Source organism: Eulemur rufifrons, chromosome 29 (assembly GCF_041146395.1).
Source record: "Eulemur rufifrons isolate Redbay chromosome 29, OSU_ERuf_1, whole genome shotgun sequence".
Taxonomy (NCBI): Eukaryota; Metazoa; Chordata; class Mammalia; order Primates; family Lemuridae; genus Eulemur; species Eulemur rufifrons.
In genome coordinates this window covers 25,481,123-25,506,769 of record NC_091011.1, presented here as the reverse complement: position 1 = coordinate 25,506,769, position 25,647 = coordinate 25,481,123, and the positions used below count along the sequence as shown (strand labels likewise).

The following is a 25,647-nucleotide window of genomic DNA, read 5'->3' as shown; positions in this document are numbered from 1 at the left end:
AGCAATCCTCCCACCTCAGCCTCTCAAAGTGCTGGGGTTACAGGCATGAGCCACCAGGCCCGGCCCTCAATTTCTTGATCTCTTTCTTCAAAGCACAATTTCTTTTAGTTTTGATAAAGTCCAATTTATCTATTTTTTCCTTTGGTCCCATAGACTTTTCAGATATAGCATCTGTATCCATTCTGACAAGGAAAGGATATGATTTCCTTTCTTCTTGAAAATGTGCCCGTGTCCAGAGCAGGTCATTACCAAATACCACTTGTAATGCATATTCCTGAAATTAGTCCTCTCTGAGGTTAGCGTAGACCAAAAATAAACATCACAAGCAGCCCTGGCCAGGGCTGGTGAAATACTGTCTGCTATGAAGAACAGGATTCAGTATAGAGTAAAAATTGTTTTCTTTGATTTGTACATGCTATATAGCTATTTCAAGAAGCCCTAAGTAATCTGAAAACATCAGCCATTTCATTGACAGTCAATGGTTCCTGAATACATGGGGCTTATTTAGTAGTGCAGGATGTCTTGAAGGCAGGGCAGGGCCCTTCCTGAGCTAATGTCCTTCCTGAACTGGTGGTTTAAGTAGAGGCAGTGTTAACACAAGCAGTTGTTTCTGGCCCTATCCTTAATCCTCACAGTGAGGTAGGCATTGTTTCCACTCTGCAGTTGAGAAAACTGAGGCTTGTTTTTTTTTTTTTTTTTTTTAACTCCACCCAATTGCTCTCTTAACCATCCCAGAGTTCTGGAAGGTTTTTTAGAGAACTCTAGATTTACCTATGTTCTTTTGTCAACATATCCAAGTCTGCTCACTAATTCCCTAAACTGACATATTCCATAATCATAGACTCACTTTCCCACTGATCTCACCTTATTCCAACTCCTTTGGAACTTACATTTGTCTTATAATTACCTAAGACATTTTATGGGAGAGGATATACAACTTATAACTTAGTAAAATAACACAGGGAATAACCCTGTATGTATCTCTGTCTTGTCTTACTAATCCCTGCTGATAATATAGCCCAGTGTGTATACATCGTGTTCACTGTCTGTCCTTCATGTGCATAACCTGTTTCTACTGAGGGAGGTAAGTTCTAACCCAAAAAGGCTATACTTTATGCTTTTCTGTAGCCGTGATACCGGTACAGCGCCTGTAACAAAATAGATGCTAATTACTTACATCTAATGAAAAGAACCTGGTGTTGAGGAAAACCGCGTTTACTCTACTTGGGAATTATCTGAATTTGCGTAAGTTATTTAAGTGAGCCTCAACTTCCTTGTCTTTAAAGTAGGGTTAATAATACTTGCCCTGTGTCCCATCGAGTATTAACAAGGACAAAATTAGATGGTGAATGTTTTTTGTGTACTATTAAGTGCTATAAAGATATAATCTATTATTATTATATTACAAATCACCATTGATTTGATTGTCTTCTTAAAGTCAAGAACATGTTTTGTTTGGGAAGCTTTCTTGTAAGTGGTACAGTTGTGACAAAAACAAATGAAACACTATTTCTTAGTTGCCATCCTCACTCCACCAATACTTTCTGTAGCAATAGGAGATTAAAAATAAGTGGTCACAGGAGATGCTGGGGAAGCAGAATTAGCCTAAGACTCTACCATGACTCTCAGGCAGCAGAATAAAGGTTCTACTAGTCAATCAAAAGAGCAGATGAAAGGACAAGGATTAGAACAAAGTAGTATTTAAACAAACAAGCCAACAGACAGACCCTAGGCCAGGAAAGGGTCTGTAAATGACCCTGATTATCATGCAGGCCCAATAACAGAGCAACATCACCTCATTCTCCTCTACAAGACAGAGCATTTATGTGAAAAAGGAAATATAAATCAAGACCACTTGCTTAATAGGAAGATTTTCAGAAATGCCTCTTAGGCATTATACAGGCATTCAACTCTTTAGGACAGAACCTCTTAGAGGAACCAAACCACAGCTTCAGGAATTGTTAAGCAGATCACAAAATTTGGTCAGGCTGAAATATCTCACTGTTTTCCCCCTCATTTTCCACCATTAAATAGGAAAACATTTCTCTTTCTCTCTCTCTGAGGTTTTGCCTTCTATTTTATTCTCTTCTTTTGAGTGAATGGGGGAGGTATGTTAGTTTAGACCTTGTTTCATTTCTTTTTCTGAGATTTTCCATCCATATTAAGCCTATTTAAGTTTGTTTTCTAAAAATAAAGGCACAAGAGAAGAGTTCACTTCTATTCCATTTAGATAGAGCTTCTAAATACCAAGCGAAGTTCTATCAGTTCTATAGTATTATAATTTCCACGCTGATGGAAAAATTAATAGTTTTTTAAAATGATTTGCTGTGTATTAGTAACTCCTGCAATTTTCAAAATCTTTATAATTTGAACAATTTATTGTAAAAGCTATAAAGAAACGTTAAGAGTCTACTATAAGGCAGGAGACACAGAAATAAGAAGTAAATTGAAGTAGAAACAAATTTTACATTAATAGTCTAAACAAGAAAACAAAAAAAAATTGGTTTAATTTTCTTGGGTGTCTTTCTCTGGTTTAATACTTGAATTTTTTTGCCCCCAGAGTGGGCCAAAATATATACACAAACATTTTCCAGGAGAGACTATGCAATGCTATTAGAACCAGAAATCCAGCCAACTCTTCCGTGGCTTTTCCATTAAGCCACGCGTGAGTGTCTGTTCAGTCCCCTTGCGTTCATCTCTGGAGTCCATGTAAACGGGCCCCAGTAACCTTTCTCCAGAGAATGTGGAAATATGTTAACCCAACCAAGAAAGCACATAGATATTACAGCTAGATGGGTCATGTTTTAAAATGGTGGTTTCTGAACTCGGGCAGATTAGAATCAGCTACGCAAGAGCTGTTAGAAACTGCCAATGCCCACTCCAGTAATACCCCCAAAGCACAGGCAACCACAGCAAAATTGGAAAATGGGATCACATCAAGCTAAAAAGCTTCTGCACAGCAAAGAAAACACTAAACACGGTGAAGAGACAAACTACAGAATGGGAGAAAAGATTTGCAAACTACCTGTCTGACAAGGGATTAATGACTAGAATATATAATGAGCTCTAACAACTTGATAGGAAAAAAATCAAATAATCCAATTAAAAGAGGGGAAAAGGATCTGAACAGACATTTCTCAAAAGAAGACATACGAATGGCCAACAGGTATTTGAAAAGACGCTCAACAACCATTAGTCATCAGAGAAATGCAAATCAAAACTACAATGAGATACCATCTCACCCCAGTTAAAATGGCTTTTATCAAAAAGGCAATCACAAATGCTGGCTAGGATTTGGAGAAAGGGAAACTCTCGCACACTGTTGGTGAGAATGTAAATTAGTGCAACCATTATGGAGAACAGTATGGAGATTTCTCAAAAAACTGAAAATAGAACTACCATATGATCCAGCAATCCCACTGCTGAAAATTCAGTGTATCAAAAAGATATCTGCACTCCCATGTTTACTGCAGCACTATTCAATAGCCAAGATATGGAATCAACCTAAATGTCCATCAGTGGATGAATGGATAAAGAAACTGTGGTACACATATATAATGGAACGTTATATAGCCAAGAAAAGAAAGAAATTCTGCCATTTGCAACAACATGGATGGAACTGGAGATACTGTGTTATGTGAAAAATGCCAAGCACAGAAAGATAAATCTCAGATGTTCTCATTCATACATGGGAGCTAAATAGTAAAAACAATCGATCTCACAGAGCTAGAGGGTAGAATTGTGGTTACCAGAGGCTGGGAAGGGTAGCGGGGAGAAGGGATAAAGCAGGGATGGTTAACGGGTGCAAAAATATAGATAGATAGAATGAACAATATTTGACAGCACAACAAAGTGACTATAATCAACAGTAAGTTAGGGTATACTTTAAAATAACTAAAAGAGTGGCATTGGAATATTCCTAACAGAAAGAAATGTTAAATATCTGAGGTAATGGATGCCCCAATTGCCCTGATTTGATTAATTCATTGTTTGCCTCTGTCAAAACATCACATGTACTCTATGAAGACATACAACTATTATGTACCAATAGTAATTACAAATTAAAAATACCCCTCAAATGCCAATGCCCAAACTCCACCCACCAACTGAATCAGAGTTTCAGAGGGTAGATTCCAGGCAGAGGTAGTTTTAAAAATTTCCTAGAGGTAGTTTTAAAAATTTCAACATTTAGCCTGATTGAAAGACTGTTTTAAGAGGTTCGATGGGCAAATATAGAGGGAAGGGAGAAAGAAATACTTTCTTAACTAAGCTATAGATACTGATAACTAAGACAACCTGCTCTCTAATGATGGATACAAAAGATAACCTAGGCCTTTCCTATAGAGTGAGCTGCCCCCTCCACTGAAAAAGGTCATTTAAATCAATCTGATGGAAAGAAATCCATTAAACTCTTTTTTGGTTAGTAATTCTGTATCTTCTGATTGTATGTACTACGCTGTTTTAATTATAAAATATGCTCACTTTAGAAAATATGGAAAAAGAAAATAACATTTATTTTCACATATTAAGGTAACCATGGTTAATTTTTTGGGAGTAAAAAATAAAACTGAGATCATACTGCACATACAGTTTTGTAACCTGATTTTTTTTACTTAACCATTTAATGTGAAAACCTTTTCATGACATTACATAGTGATCTACAACATTGTTGTGAGTGGCTACAAAGCAACCCATTGCTTGAAATGGTCATTATTTATTTACTGGTGACTGATTTTTGCTTTAGGTTTATTCACAGACACAATCGGGACCATGAACTACAAACTAAGTAAGATTAATCTGGTAAATGCTGAAATGATAAAACAGTGGTATAATGGTAGAGTAGAAAGAGAAGTCCTAATATGTAGCATTTGCTAATTTCATTGTTATAAATACTTCCACCAAGGCCAATTTCAAGATAACAGTTTAACAACTGGCGCACAAACCTGAATATTTAACAACTGGCTCTCTGGAGTCAGCTTGCCCCTTAGAGAAAACTGTGGCTAAACTAAACCGGTAAGTCCTTCATTTCTGCCATTTGAATGGGGGAGTGGCATAAAAGTGGGAGTTACCGTGAATGAAGGTGAACCACCTTTCCAGTGACTTAATATATTTTTGTATTTTAAGTTTGGAGATGCTAATAGTAATTGGGGCAGGAAGGTCTAATAAGAGTTTTTGAAAAGGTATTAATGTAATAATAATTAATGTGGAGAAAGTAAGTACAGGTACACTGGAAAGGCCACATTCTTTGAATAGGCTGACATGGGATGTGTCAAGCTAACCTTATTAAGCCTCTATTTCTTTATCTGTACGTGGGAATAATAACGTCTCAGTGGGGCTGGTGTTTAGGATTAAAGACATCATACATAAAGACCATGGTAAGCACACATAGGAAACACTTCACCAGTGTTAGCTGGCTTTCCCCCTTAGTAATTACACTCTAGATATTAATTTTAAAGGAGAAGGGTATGAATTGTTTTAACACTTTATTTTCAAAGAATTTAATCATGTTTATCTTTAAATTCCACATCTCTATGATATAAACCAGGGGTTGGCCAAGTCTGCCCTGCTTTTGTAAATAAAAGTTTTATAAAAACTTTTACTTGAAAGAAACACACCATGCCCATTTGTTTAGGTGGTTCTGTAGCTGCTTTTACACTGCAATGGTAAAATTAAGTAGCTGAAACAGACCCTATGGCCTGCAAAGCCTAAAGTATTTACTACCTGCTCCTTTTAGGAAAAGTTTGCCGACATGATTTAAACCATGCTAAGCTTTTCTTAAGTAAATACTTTCTTTTTCTATATGTTAAAAGAAAACAAAACAGATAAAGGATAGGAAAGGAAAAAGATGAGAAAAGAGGATTCTTCTAGGATGCAGAAACTGCAAAACAAATGTTGCTTCCAAGAATACCTAAGAAATACTTTGAAACTGTAGGATGAAGCTGAGCTCTAAATTCAGTATTGTCTTCGAGACCAGCCTGAGTAAGAGCAAGACCTTGTCTCTACTAAAAATAGAAAGAAATTAGCTGGACAACTAAGAATATATAGAAAAAATTAGCTGGACATGGTGGCGCATGCCTGTAGTCCCAGCTACTGGGGAGGCTGAGGCAGGAGGATCACTTGAGCCTAGGAATTTGAGGTTGCTGTGAGCTAGGCGGATGGCACAGCACTCTAGTCCGGGCAAGAGAGTGAGACTCTATCTCAAAAAAAAAAATAAATAAATAAAAATAATAACAATAATTCAGTATTGTCAAGAAAATATATCTTAAAGAATATTTTATAAATGAAGCTCCTACAAGATGGCTATTACTTCTTTGAATATGGAACTTGGAAGAGTGAATTAGGAGGCAGAAATGTGGAATTTTATAACCTGGCCATGAAAGTGAGTGAAACCATATTAGTCAGGCAAAATAAGCTGATCTCTCTAACTACAGGTAAAATAACATTCCAAACACTGAAAAATGTACACAATCAAAACTGTACCGGGTAGGGGTTTAAGAAAACCATTTCCCCTGCTAATTTTTGATGTTTACATGGAATGTTCTTCAAGCAGCAAATAACTTACCAATGATCTTGACAGACTGAAAATGATACATCTTTACCACAACATAAATTAATTCTCTCAGTGGGAAATTGCTAAAATAGGTAAGGTGTCAGAAAGATTTCTTTATGTCTGAAGGAAAGGAAATGATTCCATTTCTTCCAAACATTCTTACATGAAAAATAATAAACTCTCACTTTCAAACTGTCTTTATTTTCACGGGGTCCTAAGGCACCCGTTACTAATTGGGGCAGTCATAGATATCTGGTGTTGGACATGAGTCAGTCTCTATTACCTCAGGTATAAAACATACCCTGTTGGAGACTGCTCCCATAATTTATATTATATATGAAAACATACTATAGAAATGTCCAGAAAAGAGGATCTCAGAATTACACTACACTCTCTTTCATTCCCTAGATTTACAACATAAATGTTAAACAAAGATCCTGGAAAGTCAATTTTCACAAAATAACATATAAAGGAAACATGGTGGCCTCTCCAAGGAAATGGACAAATGCCCAACACAAATGAACCAATTCATCTTCTAGAATAATGACCCTGATTCTGTTCCTGAAATAACTAATTGAAAGCCCCAGACCAAAGAGATGAACATTTATTGAATGCTGAGTCACACACGTACACATTTAACTCTTACACAAAATCTATAAAATGGGTATTAGTGACTTGCCCAAGGTAACACCACTTGTAACGGAAGAAGTTTGGGTAGGAACTATGATCTACCTGCCTCTCACATCTATCCTGTCTTCAAAATGCTCAATCCTGTTTGGATACAGGGTATCTGCCAACCATGACACCCCTGAGATGTCCCATAGAAAAAGAGGTCTTTAATCAGAGCAACTAAATTTGGGAAACTTACTAAATCCTCCCCTTGGAGAATAACATGATGTATTAAAGCACTGCATTAAAGAAATCTGCTTAACTTTGTCTAACTCATCAGCTCCCCAAACTTATTAGGGAATATCTCTGCCCCAACTAATATTTTGTGAAATTAGTATTCTGAAACACACTTTGAGAAATTCTACCATAGTTGCCTTGCATGATGGAAATGGATGAAAGGGAACTATATAAAACTGTAAGAGAAAATAAACAGTTTTACTCACGGTCAACGGAGTGATGCTAAGGAGAGGATGGTGTGACTAGAAATGGCTTCTCATTAGACTCGACCAAAAGCTTTAATAAGACCCCACAATGCCCCAGTCCCTGCTATCTCCTCAGCCTCATCTTCCACACACCCTGGCCACCTGGCCTGCTTCCAGTACCAGAGCCTGCCTGGCTTTGCTCTGCCACAGGGCCTTTGCAAAATGCTCCCCTTGGGACATTGTTCTCTCTTCTCCTCTTTACTTACTGGATTCCTGCTATCTTTCAAGGGAATCCTTTTCTGCTTGGGTCAAAAAAGCAAGCAAACCCTCTCCCTGGATGCTCTCATATCACGCAGGTCTTCTATACAGCACCTGTCCTGATTACAGTATTATATTTATTTGTGTATTTACTTGATTAATGACTATGTATACTCCTACTGGGGAAAGGGAAATATATTCCTTGCTTCTCAGACAAGAATAAGAAGAGGGACCTTCCCAGCCTCTTCTACCGTCTATCCTCACTCCTGCCATGGAGGGTCAGTGACGCAATGGACCATGAATGGGGAGAAGGGACTGAGCGTGCTCAGCTCCGGGCCAGGGTGAACTCTGGAGAAGGGCACTTTGGGGACACACGCTGAAGTCAGAGAAGACATACCAAGAAGCCCAACTGTTACAGATCCAAGACCCATTCAGCAGTTTAGCTTCATGCAGTCATAGAGTTGAAACTTTGATCTTCATCCCTGACTCCCGTTTTATTTCTTAATCATTTTCACCTTTGGGAGAGGAAGACGAGTATTCCTGCTGGCCCCTTGAATTCCACCATCCTCCAACAGGCATGAGATCCGTGAGGCCAGGGAGGGGCCTCCCTCTGCTCACTACTGCAGTGTAGAGTCTGGCGACATGAGGTATTCAAAATGGGGTTTTGTTTTTAATTGTTTTATTTTGGAAAACAAGCAAAAATAGGGAGAATGGTATAATAAACCTCCACCATCACTCAGCTTCAATAATAATCAACGCATGACAATCTTGTTTCACCTACTCTTCACCTGACTGAAGCAAATCCGAGACATCGTATCACTTCATCTATGTATAATGAATGGTAAAGGCTTTAAAAAATATCTATAAAACAGGAAAGCTTGGCTCCTGAACTAAGACCTTCTGGAGAAAGCACATTTCTCATCTGGGATATTTTCCTTTTTAAACTGCCATTTTCACTCTAAAAATATTGTTTTCCTTTGTGTATTTTGGCAACGATGCTGTGAATTAAGCCATACTAACATTTCCCCCCATAAATTGTTCAGAGCCGTGGGCTGCAGGGAGATGGAGCACTTCTCTTTCAGGGTGATTTTGATCGTGGCCATCTCCAAAGCACTGGAACTGGGATTAGTTGCCAGTTGGGCCACCATAAACTTACACGTCCATCTCAGGGAGACCTGGACTTCAGAGATGACACCATTTGGTCCCAGGAGGAGCCTGTAATTCGTCCTCAATCTTTCCAGTTTTTGCCACCCATGGGAGTATGGACAGTAAGGAACTAAACAGATCCTGCATGCTGGGGTCCTTTTGTGCCTGCCGCCCTCCTTCTACAGAGGCAACTGAGGTGCGCAAAGAAAGCTGTGGGTCTGTGCCCCACGACACCTGGCTGCCCACGAAGCGTTCCACGTATAAATGCTACCGTGCGTAAATACCACTTTCCTCAGCAGCTTAACCTGGTTGAGGTGGCCACGTGACAGATGAGCAGCTCTCGCTTCCAGGACTCCAGCACCACCACCGTCTGCACACTTATGCGAGCTGGCATCTGCCTTATCTACACGAAGTTACTATTAATTGACATTTGCCTTTTTCTGGAAATACATTAGATATCATACAAATTTCAGGACCAGTGAAGGCTGCTGCTCCCATATTCTAACTGAAAGATGATCACTTGTCAGTTGCCTTAAAATAATGAGTATGTTTCCTTAATGCTCCCTAGCACTTTCTTAAAGTACCAAATAATATAACCTCTGCCCTGCCCACCAAAACTACTTTTTTCAAAGGAAAAAAAAAAGTTAGCCATATCTACATTGTGCCTAAGTCCTATTTGTCTTGATACACACAACCGTAAAATAAAGTATTAAGAAGAGTTGATAAACAACGGAATTTGATCTTCAGATTATTAAAGGCTGATCCTAATGTGGAAATTAGAATAAAGTTTTGAGTAGGACTGATCAAAATCAATTAAAACTGTATCTTTAGGCCGGGTGCGGTGGCTCACGCCTGTAATCCTACCACTCTGGGAGGCCGAGGCGGGTGGATCGCTCAAGGTCAGGAGTTCGAGACCAGCCTGAGCAAGAGCGAGACCTCGTCTCTACTAAAAATAGAAAGAAATTATATGGACAACTAAAAATATATATATAGAAAAAATTAGCCGGGCATAGTGGCGCATGCCTGTAGTCCCAGCTACTCGGGAGGCTGAGGAAGGAGGATCGCTTGAGCCCAGGAGTTTGAGGTTACTGTGAGCTAGGCTGACGCCACGGCACTCTCTAGCCTGGGGAACAAAGTGAGACTCTGTCTCAGAAAAAAAAAAAAACTGTATCTTTAAAAGGAAAGAACCTCTTTGAGGGGAGGAGCCAGGAGAGCTGGGGCCAAGGCAGTCTGCCTGTGGCAGGGAGACCAGGCGGGAAGGAGGAAGTGCATGGGGAAGACGGATTGGAAGAAATATCATGGATTCCTTGACCGATGATCAGGTAGGTGTACAGAAGCAAGTGAAGGGCAAGTTTCTGTCATCTATAGAAAGCTATATGACGCAAGGACTCCCCTTCTTCCTCAAGGCATTGTAAAAAGAATGAAGTCACCTTAGGAAAAAATTATATCTAAATTTCCCCAACAAGACTGTATAATAAATTTTCTCCAAACTATGCAATTATTTTAACTGTTGCGGAGGAAAAGAGAAAATGTTCACAATGTATTTCGTTGTAAACCAGGTGATAAAACTATATATTGTAAAGGCCATTTTGAAAATATGTTGTGGATATGTGTATGCACAGTAAAACTGAAAAAAAAATATTGACAAAAAATCCATAACCATTATCACATACATATTGACAATAATCTATAAATATTTCTTCAAAAATAAATAGACCGATACACTCTACAAAGACCAGTAAAAGGTCACAGAAGTAGTGGGTCTGAGTCATCATCAGTCCCCGGCCCCCTCCTGCCCCCAGCATGTCACTGGCGTGCGTGCCACCCCCCCCCCCTTCTCCTTCTCAAGGTGGCAGGGCCAAGCCACTCACCTGTCGGAGTGCTGCTGCGGAAGGAAGAGGAGGGGGTGATGGGTGGGGTCACAGGAGGAGTAAGGCTTCCACTGCTGTGGCGTGGTGGAGTGGACACATTCCCTCGAGACACTGAGCTGGACAGGGTCAGCGAGAGCTTTGGCTGAATCTTCTTCTTTAGGGACTCCTGCTCTCGGCGGGCAGCATCCGTCATGAATCTGAAACAACAGTGGAGGGTGAGTGACCTGGGCCATTTACAGAGCATGAGGACTTAAGACAGTTAACCTGAGCTTGACAGTCGCTTGACCCTGGCAAAGGAGCTGGATCACAGGTCAGTCCCAATCTCGAAAACTCACAACAGCTTCCCTTTTCCGAAACAATGAAATAATCTTCTAGCTTGTAATTTTTAAGGCTCCTCAAAGTCAGGCTTCCCTAGGGGAATCCTTCTTGCCAGGCAACTTATACACACAGAATCTATCTGTACCTACCGTAATGTGTTCAGTTACAAGATTTCCTCTCTTGGAAGGTCCACTCTCTTCCTTTCCACCCCTGGGAAGCCCACCCATCCTCAAAGTTCCCCGACTACTCCTAAGTAGACAGCGCGTCCTTCACCTGCTGGTTGGTAGAATTTATTGTTCATACCACTTAACTGCTATGTTAAGACCTCATGAAAACTCTGACTTTTTTTTTATTACTCCAGATTTTCATACTGTTCTTTAGGTTTAAACGTTTTCTTCGTTACTCGAGGTCTTGCCTCCCTCGCCATGAAGGCAAAGACTCTAGTCCCTACAACCATTCCTAGCACACTGCCAAGCCCACCTCAGTAAACATGCACAGGATACTACATAAATCTGCCCGAGCACACTCGAGAAGAAAAGAGCAGTACACAAGGAGGGAGATCATCACTAAAGATCTGTTTATGTTCTTATTTTATTACTCATAAAAGGAAAGGTGACTTTTCCTGATAGTTTTACTTTGGAAACTTCAAAGTTATTCTTCCAACAGTTCTCTTATGTTAGTAATATTCAAACTTTGTTCTTTTCTCACTGTATAATCTAACATTTCATAAATTCCTGTAATATGAGATTCAAAACAATCTATGAAATGGTATCTCTTACCTAAAGAGCATACATCTTTTCACATTATTGGCAGGCAGACTTTGTTGGCTGCATTTTTGAAAACTGCAGTGAAAAGCGTAGTGAATGGAGTATATGAAAGTGTTTAGGTAATAAAACAAACACCTGTGCCCATTGCCTAGGTTCTACCCCTCCCCCATCAATTGTTTTGACTATTTCAATATGATTTATCATAAACTCATTCCATTGCACTTAAACATGGTATTTACCCAATCCGTTTCACATTCTGCCTAAAAAAATTCTGCCTAAAAAAATTCCTTAGTATTTTTCTTCATTCCACGATGAAGTTTTGGAAGTGAACAGATAGTTCTAATGCCTGGTGAAAGCTTAGAGTCGATTAAACACCCAATGAAACAACAGTAATATTGTTATGGTGTCTTAAAATTTCTACTTTTATACTTGGAACATGGATGGCACAGTTCTTGAATGGCTCCTGCAATACAATCCAGATATATAAACTGGATTTTATATGTTGAACTGAACTGTAATAAAGTTACATGCTTTGCCCTGAGCTTTTAGGTTCTGTCCTACAGGATGGTGATGATTTAAAAAGAAGTAACATCAATGCAAAAGAGAATTGTTTGCACCTGGTAGCCAGGTACTCTCATTTATTTTCAGATGCAAAATTGGTTCTACCACCCTTAAGATTCCACACCCCCCCCCCCAAACCTATACTAAAAATAAAGACTCACAAAGAAAAGCAAAGAACTAGTGCTCTCTTTTATTATCCTAAGTAACAATAGAGCTGCTCACTAGCACAGAGCTAAGCTTCTCAAGTTAGGGTATGCGGTGTGCCAGGGAGGGGGCAAGACCATGGGATAGACATGCTGCACCTTCCAGGAAGACCAATTGTTCTCAATGTAGTTAATTCAAAATAGTTTCCTAAACAGTAAAACAAACACAGACATGCTACAGTGTAAAAAAAAAAAAAAAATTACATCCTGCATTATATCTGGAGTCAGCCTCTCTAAACCTCAGCTTTATTCTCTGTAAAATGGGAACAATAATTGTAAGTAAGTAACATACATGTTTCCCTTTCTGCATGAGAATTTGATCTTTGGTTAAATTTGGTAACCTGCTAAAATGGTATTTCAACTATATTACTAGGCGACACTATTTCTATGATAAGAATGACCCCTGACTGGTGAATCGCATGGATGGGATCTAATATGAGGCCAGGCATCCAGATGTGGGCTTCCTGAGCATGCTGTCTTATACCTGGGCATGCCCCTGGCGGGGAACGAGGGAGCTATGCCTGTGGAATGTTACAAGAGCTTTGACTCCTGTGGGGTTTGAGGCCTCTTATGCCAGGACAGCTTCCGCCCCTGCCTCTCTGCATCTGGACAGACTGCCGTGCGTACCACTGCAAGGACTCCTGCAAAAGGCGGCAGCTGCTGCCCTGCTGTGGCTCTCTGTCCTCTATCCTTCCGAACGGACCCAATGTCCTGTGTAGCCCCTGGTCATCTTGTGAGCCTGAGTGTTCACAGCCTAAGAAGAGGACCTGCTGGTGGCCAGGGCAACAATAGTGTCTACTGCAGAGGATTGTTGTGAGGATTCAATGAGGTGACTCGCCTGAAATGTAGCAAGAGACTCAAAATGCATAAGCTGTTATTATTACATAAAGCATTAAAATGTAGTTATGTCTCTATATTTTGTCTACTGTAAGACTAAGCTGCAAGTTTCTTGGGGATGCACTGCATGTCCATGGCTCTCAAAGCACCTGGTATGTGCCTCTTGTAGAATAGAAATTCTGTGGAATGGCTGAGTTGGAATCACAGAGACCACATACCTGGGGTCAAACAGAAACTCTTGCCAGGAGGGGGGGGGGGAGAGAGAGAGAGAGAGAGAGAGAGACTTTTCCATGCCTTCTCTGTGGTTAAAAAGTATCAACAACTCATGTTTCTTATTGTAAGATAAATATTCTCCTACAGCTCTGGATATGAAACAACTACAAACAACCGTAACAACAGACAGACACACACATGCACACACACACACACACCCCTACTACTTTCACCCCCACATGGGTTTGGTCAGCAACCCCACGTGGCAATCTATTTTTGGCTTGTATTTTCTAAGTGCTTTCTAGAAGTGAGAACGAGGCACCCATGTTAAAAGCATTAAATGTGAAACACACTCATAACGCATTGCCGCCAACCCTTAGCCCTCCCTCCTCTCTTGGATTGGTGGTTGTGAACTTGGACATACGACCCATAAATCATGGCAACCTTGCCATACCCAAGGTACACAGCTGCACAATTTATTCCTGGTGACAACACACACACACACACACACACACACACACAGGCCAGCGTCTCCTCTGCACTGCTGTTCTTTTCCTTATTAACCATGGCTTAACCCACTTTTTGAGACTTACTAAACTCTAAGGTTTTTAAGCAACATTCTATCAATATAGCTATTTGTCAAAAGGTGGGCAGATTCCCAATGGCAAAGAATCATTTGGAAAGACAAGTTTCTAGACAAGCCGATGAGGCACAGCAAAGGCTGTGACTCTAGCCAAAGGCTGAAGGCTCGAGTAACCTGGCTCTGACCAGAAAACCAGACAGAATCATTTTCCATCTCCAGGACAGCTGCACTTGGACACATCCTTGAAGGCCCATAGCCCAGATCTTTCCATCGTCAGGGCTGGAAATGTTCCCCCTGTATTACCATGACTGAGGGGGAGGTTTAGGTTTAGGGAGTTGTGCCACTCACTCTGTGGTCTGAGTTCGCCGTGATGGGTTTTGACACTATCAGTGATCTTTTCTGAAGTTCTCGGTAGTCACACCATTGTGGGCTTTCAGAGCAGGAAGACACGGTGGGTAAGTCAGATCACCCAGTCCAACCCCCTCATTTTTCACAATAACTGCGAACTGAGGTTGCAGCACCTGTTTGAGGTCACTTGGCTGGCTAGTGGCAGAGCTGGCATCGGAGCCCAATTAAGCCTCGGGATTCTGAACCAATGCTCCTAAGAAGGACCCTGCACTCCATGTTCTCGCTTCCGAGTCATGATTTTCCAAGTGGAAAGGGTTCAAAGAGCCAGAGCCTCGGGCCTGGGGGCCTGCACAGGGAATCCCTTTGGTGGTGTACATGCTACCCGCAGGGCTCATCCTCTAAATGCCAGCCAGGTCCCACTGTGTGGGGCTGCTGGGCTCCTGGGGGGGGGTCCCTGGATTTGTAGCCCCACTGGGCTGCGATCTGGGGAAGGCTGCCTTGCCTGCCTCCCCAAATTCTTCTGCTTTGCAACGGTAACTGCTCTGATCCGGCAGCTGCAGTGTGCTAGAGCCTGCCTGTACTGCTTGTGAGAGCTGATCATTAAATTTTCAGGGATTTTGTGGAGCTAGTTGTTAAGCACAGCCATTATTAAAAATTAAATTGTGTAAACTTATAAATAAATGAAGCACTATATTAAAACAAAGGTATTTAATTCAAAGTTTGTCATTTAATTATTTTACTGCTCTTTACTATTATCTACGTTCTTGAGATTATTTATACTAATATCTGTTTGGTAGGATGACTGTGTAACTACCTTCCTTTATGACAGAGTATGCGACTACTCTGTGTTCAGTGACATGCTGGTAACCTGAAAGTGATCAAGGCAGGAATATTTACACCATAGAAATTGGTAAATACCATAAATGGGGGCTTTCCCCCACCCCAAAAGTCAGTTGCTAAACATTTGCCAATACACCTTATAGTTATTAATACTTTTTTAATGTGGGGAAAAAAAGCACTTCAATCAGGCTCCTTGCCTACTAACTAAAGGAATTAATCAGGGAGAGAATTAAGAACAGATAAGAAAGCCTTTTCCTCTTTAAAATTATAAGTAATATATCTCATTAAACAACATAGAAAAATTTTTATGGATTTGTGACTTACGTTTAAAACCATTTTTAAAAATTGTGAAATATACATGCAAAATGAGTATATATATTTACATGAACAGTTTAAAGACTAAAATGGCAATCCATGTACCCACTATTCAACTTATGAAAAAAATATTACCAGAATTTTTGATGTTTCCTGGGTAAAAACCTTTTTTTTTCCCCTCAGAAAAATATTACCCAGATAAAACTGCAGTTGATTTTTCAGAGTTTTTCCTTTTGACATTATTTTTCTACACATGGAGAAAACTGAGTATTTCTTGAAGAAAAAAAATCACTTGAGACTTCCTTCACTCACTGTTGACTAACAGCCTGGAAATCTGCGGTCAGGCAAAGCAATGTTTTCATTTTGGAACGGGAACTGCCATAAGATTAATTTCAACTTTCCTACAAATCAGAAATGCCTAAGTTACTTTAATTTAATATGGTCATTTGTAGCAATATTTGTTATTGCTAGGGGAAGTACATATTCCTTAAGTAAATTTTCAAGACTCCATTATAAATCTTTTAAATCCTTAGACCACAATGTCCGTTCAGTCTGACATGTTAAATGTGGAAACATGAATATAACACCACAGGGGGAAAATGTCAACTGCTGGTCCAGGGAGACTAGTTTCAACCACAAACTCAGGAAATGTACAGTATTTGCTGAAGCTGGGCAGAGACTCCAAATGCCACCTCACTCTACGGCCAAGTCACCTGAGTCTAAGTGTCCTGCTGGGGAAAAATCACTTGGCTTTCCCCAGCACCGGAGCACTCAGAAACAGAAGCAACCATGCGAAACCTTAGTCTGTCTTGGAAAAAACTGCAAAGAATCCAAGCTCCGAGATGCGTGATATGCTTTGGTTGTTATTATACAACTCTGGAGAGGCCATGTGGTCCAGAGGTCTGAGCTGTGTGTTGTCACAGGCTTGTTCTGGGGCAAAGAAACTGGTGCCCTCCAGAAGTCACAGCACACTCCTTTGTGGTACTGGTTTTTCTACTTGTTAAAAGCAAGGAACTTAGGTTTTATGGCAATATGGACCATATGACTGCTGGGGTCCTACCCAGCTCTGATAGTGAATGATTCCACAAATAGCATTGTGCAGTATTTTCCAAACTTTGTTTTGACTTCAACCCATCATAAGAAATGTATTTCATAGTGTGACCCAGTACATTCATATATATAAATAGGTTTGCAACCTGAAATTTTGAAATCTCCAAAGCTTTGAAAACTGGAAATTTTTTTTTTTTATAAGTTTGGCACAAAAACTCATTGGAAAACAAACCCTAACCTGAACTGCTGAAAAAACTACTTACATACTTTATTTAGTGTAAATATTCATATGCTTCACTGTATAAATATTAATGTGCTTTTTTACATGGGGCTGTCCCAGACCCTGCTGGAAGTATTATGTAATATGTATTTTTTCACTCTACTACCTTTATGAAGCCTAAAAAATTATGAATTATGAAATATACCTAGACTCAAGGATAAGAAAGTTTTACATAAACATCTGAAACAAAAATTTCATGAAACAATCTTTACTACATGTAATATACTCTGATATTTTTCTATTCTATTTTATTTTAACAAAATATGTTGGTCATGACCACTACATTGATTTCTTGACCCACTAACAGGTCATGGCCTGGAGTTTGAAAATAATAGTATAGCCATTAAGACAATGGGCTTTGGAGACAGACTATCTAGTTTCCAATCCCTGATCTACGCTCTCTAGCTGTATAAACTTGGGCAAGTTACCTGACCTCTCTGTGCCTCAGTTTTGTCACCTGTAAATGCTGATAGTAACAGGGCCCACAAGGTTGTTGTGAGAATTAAATGAATTAATATACGTAAAGCACTTAGAACAGGGCCTGACACTTTATGCTTGACAAGTGTCAGGTTCTTGGTTCATAACAGATGTGAACACCACTCATACTGGAAATCTTAACTCACAAATCTTTCACGTTCCGACATCTACACCAGCGATTTGGTTGCTTGTGAACTGAGGTCATGAACATTAGGGTAAGTACTGCCATTATGAGTTCTGCTGATTATGACAGCAAAGAGCCATCTTTCCTGATTCTGCAAGCATTTATGAACCTGCTGCAATCATAGGCAAACTGAAGAAGGGAGTCATAGTACCTAGAATACAAAAAGAAGGGTCCTCTCCTTAGACACGATATGCTGGGGGCCATCTATAAACCCATACACCTTTTTCTTGACTTCTGGAGAAGCAGCAAATTTCTAGCGGGACAGGCAACAGGAGACCCTCCACACAGCCAGCTGCCAGACAGACGTCTCTCCATCCAGTTAGACAGAAACTGCTGTCCGCTTGGGAGAGCAGTAACGTTGCACAAGCTTGGAGGCAGTTGGCCAGCAGAGCCTCTGTAGAAAGCACCACGACCAACTATGCTTCATTTGAAGTTCAAAAGCTTTGTTCTGCCTTTTCACTGGCCCTTTGGGCACTGCCATTTTTTCAGTAAAAAACAAGTGTGTGAAACCCAGAAAGCCTTTGAGAAAAGCTGCGGGGAGCTGGCAAGTGGGCCCTGAGATTCCAAGTACTCCCAAATCTGGCGATCATCTGTCCAGACGGTGGGATTTCTGACATGACCATCTAACCCTCCAGGGGAGAGTCCAACCTAGAGATTACAGATTTTTCTTTTCTCAGGCTACTGCTGTGTACAACCCAGGACAAGGATGGACAGGGAGCCAGTAAGTAAGCAGAACAGCACGTGGGATGTTCGAATGGTGGTTGTGGGAAATGGCAATGGGAATAATGGCTATGTTTCGGCATGTGATTCTGTGTGGCCCACATGTCAAAGGATCTGGCCGTTCTATGTCTCAACGTAATGATGGCTTGCGGAAGGCACATCTGCTAATAAATTCACGGCGTGGGCCTCCTCATTTTAGCAGCAACTTAATTCCATGGTGAAGCTGAAGGAGTATTTGGTTAAAACAGCTGGCCGGTGAAACTTGATCTGGAAGCCTAGAGTAATCACTTGTCAATGACTCTTCATGAATAGAATGGCCTTTTCTGTGATCTGGGAACGTAACAAATGTTCTTTTCAGTAGAGAAAAGAAAATTTGGATCCCCAAATACCATTAATTTCAGAAAGTTTCTAGCAATGCTTCAAATAATCATATATTTCACTTCTCATCCCAGAGCTATTTTTGACTTCACAATCTGAGGCCCATGGGGTGGATTTTGAAGCTCCATAAAACTTTTTGCCATATCACCAAAACTCTGAGCCCCTTTTAACATGCTGTTATTAAAATTTTAATGTAAAATAATAAAACTAAAAGCAGCAACTGGAAAAACCCACTCCATCTGATCAGATCAGTTTGGCACTTTACTTGTGAGGGTTTTTTTTTTTTGTGATTTTCACCCGACACTCACACTGGTTGTGGGCATAATTTGGGAAATACCCGGCCAATGAATCTGATTCTGCTCTTGGGTACCAAACCTAAGCTCACAGACTTGCTGCATTAAGAGAGACATTATTTTTGTTCTCTTTGCTTTTCTTTTACTAAGTTTATATCTGACATATATGGGAGGATATAGTTTCTGGTGTTTGAGGAATTCTAATTTGCATAAAATAAATGAACATGAGAACAAGTCAATTTCATATTAGACCCTGTAGCTAATTTTGCTTACAAATGTTCAACTTTTTGGGGACAGGGAGAGTAAGGATAAAAAGGCAAGATAAGAGGTGATCTATTCTTCATCTACTGTCTTGACAATCATTTTATTTCTGAATTTGTTTTTCTTTTTAAAGGTGGCTACAGTTAACTCATATTCTCTATGGTACACTATAGCTTGGATATTCTACAAATTTTTTAGATACTTATTTAATAACTAACATTGGGTCACCATAATTATATTGCTACATTTATATTTACCATCACCAGCCTCTCATTAAAAAGAAAAAGCCATTTTCACATAAAATATATAATGTTGGACATAATCTTGGAATAAAACAATCCTTTGAGAAAGGCTCTTTACTCTAAGATTATGATAATAGAACATAGAAAAAAATGTACTTAAAATTTTTTTGATACAGAGAAGCCACAATGCAAAATTTCATCATTTTATAATTATATCATGTGTACACTGTAATATTGTTTATAATATTATTTATAATTATTCTCTAGATACGAGCAATTAAACATATCCAAATGTGTTTTCTATCATCGTCATTACTAAAAATTCAGTTTGAAGGAATGCTGACCAAATGGAACTCTTAAATTCAGGGAGAATTGCTTGAAACATGCTGGGCAAACTGAAAGAAGGCAAATACAAGAGCACTCATAACCAGTAGCTTCTCCTTTCCCTGAGCTGGGAGAAAGCTGAGCAAGAGCTGAGTGTCTTCTTATGGCCAGACACCCGGAGGGGCAGTGAGGTGCTTGATGCCCCGACTCCCTGGCCCTGCACACCCCAGCCAACTCACAGTGCAGACCAGAGGAAACATCCTCACCAACAGCAGCGTTCAAAGACTAGCAGCTCTTCTGTGGACAGCACTTAGGAACCACTTTTTTTAAAAAAAAAAACAATAATATCTTTTCCTGAATTTTAGTACTCAAATGAAATCCATGCACCAAAACTAAGTAATCATAATAACAAATCTTCATTCCCGAATACAGTTTCTTTGTATGTTCCCAACAAATACTGGGTATTTTCTTCACAACTATGGAATAATATAGTCAATCTACCTTAATGAGAAAGCTCTGTATCAGGGTCCAGCAACCACTCTTTTAAGCCACAGGTCAGCATAAATTATCAGTGAAGCAATTAATTTGTATTTACTTTAGCTTGAATAAAGTAAACCATGCTCCTTTTCATCATCAATGCCAAGAATAAAAAAACACAAAAACTACTACACCACAAGTCTTTGGTTTGGAGGCCAACTGGAATATTCTTCTCTTGGCAACTGTCTACCAGCCTTTCCATTCCGTTTCTACCTTCACTGAATTGCGAATACTGTGGCTATTTCTTACACATGGTTTTCATTGTTAATTTGACATTCGTGTAAAGACCAATGAACAAAACAAAGAAGTTGAACTTTATGAGGTTTTGTGGTATAAAACTACAAATAACTTTTGAGTTTTCTTGTTTTGCCTACTCTGGAAGTAAATTAAATGAGTTATGGAAGTTTCAATGTAAGCTGCTAATGAGATGATGCCTAACCCTCCCCACAAACTGGAAGAAGTTTAAAAATTGAGGAAAAAAAACAGGGTCTCTTGCAATTTTAGTTCCAGTATATGGCTGGGAACACAGCTTGGTGGTTGAAAAACCTAGGTTCTGGAGGCAAACTCCTAATCTGATTTACTGAGTGTTCAAGGTTGGGCAAATTATCTGCCCTTTCTGGTCTTGGCGTCCTAATCATAAAACAGGGTAATCCTAACACCTACCTCATGGGGGTTACTGTCAAAATCTCATTAGACAAATGCATGAGCAGCCTAGGCCTGACATAATACTCAAGAGACGTTAGGAGGCCACTCAGTCTCGATATTTCCGTGGGTGTTGGCCCCTGTGCTCCTGCCTTTCACTCAGGACTTAGGCAAAATTGCTCATAAATGTAATAGCCATCTGACTGGATAATTCCTACAGAAGAGGGCATATCTGGGGGGGACCTATGCACTGTACAGATGGGCTTAGACAGGTATCTAAGTCTGGGATCAAAAGGCTCTATTTCCAAAGAAAAGTGCTTCCCTGATGTTGCATGACCTTACTCTTAGGTGAGCTCTTCTGACAAGGTGGAAGGGGTGATAGTCAACATTTGGCTAAGAACAAGAGACCCCCAGTGAATATAGCACCAGGGGCGGGGTGCACTGGAGGTCTCTGGTTATGAAACACTGGGTTGAGAAAGGGGAGGGGAAGCAAATGAGATGGTAGAGGGTTCTCAGTGTAAGGGAGGTCTCAAATAGGTAGGGCTTCTCTATGCCAGGGATGGCACACACAGAGGCTCTGGTGCCATTTATGATGCATTCTGCCCAAGCGAGGCATCACTAATAGAGCACAGCACTCTTGCCTGTGCTGTCTTTGGATTCAGCCTTAGAATCTTCCTCAGCACCATACCCTAAGTGGCCACTACAAACCAATGGTGACAAATAAGCTGAACGTTTATGCCATCTCAGAGTTACACATTTCCTCTTATACCCACTGATATTTCCACACGTAGCTTGGCATAGGCATACTTCATTTGGTACATACCTTACCTCTTCTCAAAGATGGCAGACTATAAACACAGTATCTGAGATAGAAAGCTGAGTATGTCTAAATAAGAGCTGTCCCCAAGGTGAAGCAAGGATATTAAGGACATGTTTATATAATAACATCTATTCAGGAATGCAATTATAAGCCAACTGCTCACATTTATTTTTGTGTATATGTGACTCAAATTTAATACACAGACCAGCAGTCAGTAGATTAGCATAGTTTAGGAATAGAGTGGAGTTAATAGTATCTTTTCTTCAATGGATTCATTTAAGCAGTGACACTACTTTAGGGGCAAAGTCAGTTCTATACACGGATTGTCCTCTGGCAAAGCGTAAGTGCATGAGCATCTCATGCTTACAGACCTCCAATACATGGTCAGGGAGGGTGGGATGGGGAGGCAGGGGCAGCAGGGTGGAGGGAAGAGTGCTGATTTTTTTCAAAGTGATTTTTTTCCCCTTTTGTCAGAAAAGTTCAGTTAAACTGCTTCTGGGCTAAAGAGTGTTAAATAAAATTCATGGAAGGTCTTTGTTTTGGACTAAACTCCTGCACTAGGCCCCAACAGACCAAACCAAACCAGAATGGAGTCACTCATGCTAGGGGCCACATAATAAAACTGAACTTTAAAACAGGCCAGCCTTCCAAAAAACAGGAGATTCACAGCAACCCTTCGTAAGGGGCCCAGTGAAAGGTGGCCTTACTCATAACCTACCTAAGGGAGGAAAATAAACTAAGAGAAAGTAAGAGAAATAAACTCACAGCACATAATTGCCCCTTTGAAGAGAAAACTCAACAACACAACTACCCACTTTGTTTTGTTTAATTAAAACACCTGTGGCCTACCTTGTCCTCTCTAAGGGTTCTTTCTCAGCCTTGAGAAGCCCTAAGTAGACAGCAGGGGTGCAATCTTTGTGCTCCAGCTCTCTCCCTCACTTCCTGCCAAAAAACTAGGTAAAGTAACTCTGAAACAATCAATCCACTTTTCGTTCCCTGTTTCTGCTTTCTTTAGCCGTTTTCTGCCTATAAAGCCAACCTCATCTGCTCAGCTCACTGGAACACACATTCCGTAATATTTTATAAAATGAGACATTGCCTGATTCTTGAATTGAAAATAAAAGCCAGTTAAGACATTTAAACTAAATTTGTAATTTTGTCTTTTGACAAGAGTTTGGTTTTCCCTGTTTTCCAGAAGGCTGGTATCTGATAAACAAGTTCACGTATTTGGTTATTCCGGTAGTACACACTTGAATAATCTTTTTTTAGAGACAGGGTCTTGCTATGTTGCCCAGGCTGTAGTGCAGTGACTATTCACAGGTGTGATCGTAGTGCATTACAGCCATGAACTGTTGGCTTCAAACAATCCTCCTACCTCAGACTCCTCAGCAGCTGGGACTGCAGATGCTGCTTAAGGGTTAACCCTAATGAGTTTGTAAACTGTTTGTAAATGTTGGTTATGGAGAGGATGAGGGTGTTGATGATGGTCACAAATAAAACTTTTTATTAGAGATAATTTCAAAAATGCACAAAATTAGATTAATATGAAGAACTGCCACATTATCAGCATTTTGCCATCTTGTTTAAACTTTCTCCTTTCCTCTTCCCTTTTTAGGCTGTGATTATTGATAATTCATATATTTTTCATCCTGTGTTCGTATAATCATTTGAAAAATATACACGGATTAAAAAAAAAAAATGGAAGAAGGGGGAAGGAAAAAGAGAACAAAGGGAAAAGAAAGGAAATTTTTCCAACATAGTCCCTGGGATAGATTTGACATTGAATAAGATGGTCAGTAGCATAACACAGGGTCCCCAACTTTTTTGGCACCAGGGACCAATTTTACCGAAGACGACTTTTAAATGGACTGGGGGCGCACGTGGGGATGGTGCTGGGATGATTCAAGTGCATTACATTTATTGTGCAGTCAAACCTCTCTGCTCATGCTAACCTGTATTTGCAGCCGCTCCCCAGGACTAGCATCACTGCTTCAGCTCTACCTCAGATCATCAGGCATTAGATTCTCAAAAGGAACATGCAACCTAGATCCCGCACATGCACAGTTTACAGTAGGGTTCGTGCTCCTATGAGAATCTAATGCTGCCACTTGTCTGACAGGAAGTGGAGCTCATGTGGTGATGCAAGTGATGGGGAGCAGCTGTAAATACACATGAAACTTTGCTCATTTGCCTGGTTCCTAACAGGCCTGACAGCAGGTGTAACTGCAGGAACACACACATAACATTCACACACACACACACACACACACACGCAGCTAAATTACAATGCTTGCAAAGTTTGAGCACTGTTATACAGAGTTGTTGACTGACACTGAAAGTTTATTAATTTGGAAGGTATGAGGCCAGTGGTTCCCAACTCTTTCTGGTATGAGGACCCTATTATAATGTCAAATGGTGTGCTGCTTTGCATATCATCGTGGTATTTTTGGTGTCCTTTAAGTTAGGGGGAGAAAAGATTGGCACAAAACCACTGTGCTCTGAAGTGAGTTTGTATTTTACAAGATCTCCTGGCCACCTTTCCCCTACGTGCTCCACTCCATGAACAGCCCCCACAAATTTGCAGGTTATTTGGGGAAAAAATTCAGAGTGTGTGTGTTTAAATTGTTCAAGAACGTCACCTTACTTAATTGCAAATGAAGTGTTTCCTGGAGGGGCCTCCAGCCCTTTTGTTGATTTACAAGAGCAGCCTTCATTTGCATGCCAAAGGCATGCACTAATCCTCAGCATCAGCTGCTTCCCAGAAATGCTGGTGCCCCACAATCCTGTTTATCCTGCTGTTTTATTTAGCACGGCTTTTCTTCACAAAGCGTGCAGGCCCCCATTTCAGGCCAGCCAACCTGATTATCCCAAATCCCTAATTAGTGTAATTAAAGCTTTAATGGATTGCAGCCAGGATATAAACCATGCAACTCACCCCTAACCCCCCAACACATTGCTTGTTGAGTGCACAGGAATGGTCCACACCAGAGGGCTTGTTGAGTGACTAAAGGTCCTGGTCACCTCTGTACCCAATACCCAGGCCTTTTCTGGTGACCAGGGAGCCTCTTTCATCAGGTTCATGCATGCAAATCAAGCTGTCTTTCCCCACCTCCCGTGTCTACTGAAGCAATGGGCATTTTCAGATGCGGATATTTCTCAATAATTACTGCAACAACTGCTGGCCTCATAGCGATTTTCCTCCTGTCAGTATGCCCTGGGAAACAAGACAAATACCCTAACTAAAATAATTCCTTGCAACCTACAAGAATCTTGTTCTAAAATTCTGCAGAACACTCTTATATTGACCCTGATGCAGAAAATCACTGAGAACTTTTCCAGTAACCAAACCCAAAAGGTCTACAACTTAAACCCTTAGTTTTTTTCGGTGTTCCATGCAATGTGCAAACTGACTTGCTTTTAAAATGGCTCTGGAGTGTTCACATAAGCTTCAGATGGATACTTGGAAGTTAATATTTAAAGAAGGAATAAGGGGAAAAGATCTATGATTTTTAAAAAGTCTCTTCAGTATGTACAATGG

The 25,647-nt window shown here is 40.2% G+C and overlaps 1 protein-coding gene across 1 annotated transcript in view; it reads right to left on the bottom strand.

The window, feature by feature from the left end:
* Window positions 1-25,647, bottom strand: part of JAZF1 (JAZF zinc finger 1) — a 328,048-nt gene that overhangs the window by 41,993 nt on the left and 260,408 nt on the right. The window contains exon 3 of the mRNA XM_069462295.1: window positions 10,917-11,113. Within this exon, the coding sequence (XP_069318396.1) occupies window positions 10,917-11,113 (197 nt within the window). The remainder of the gene's footprint in view (window positions 1-10,916; window positions 11,114-25,647) is intronic.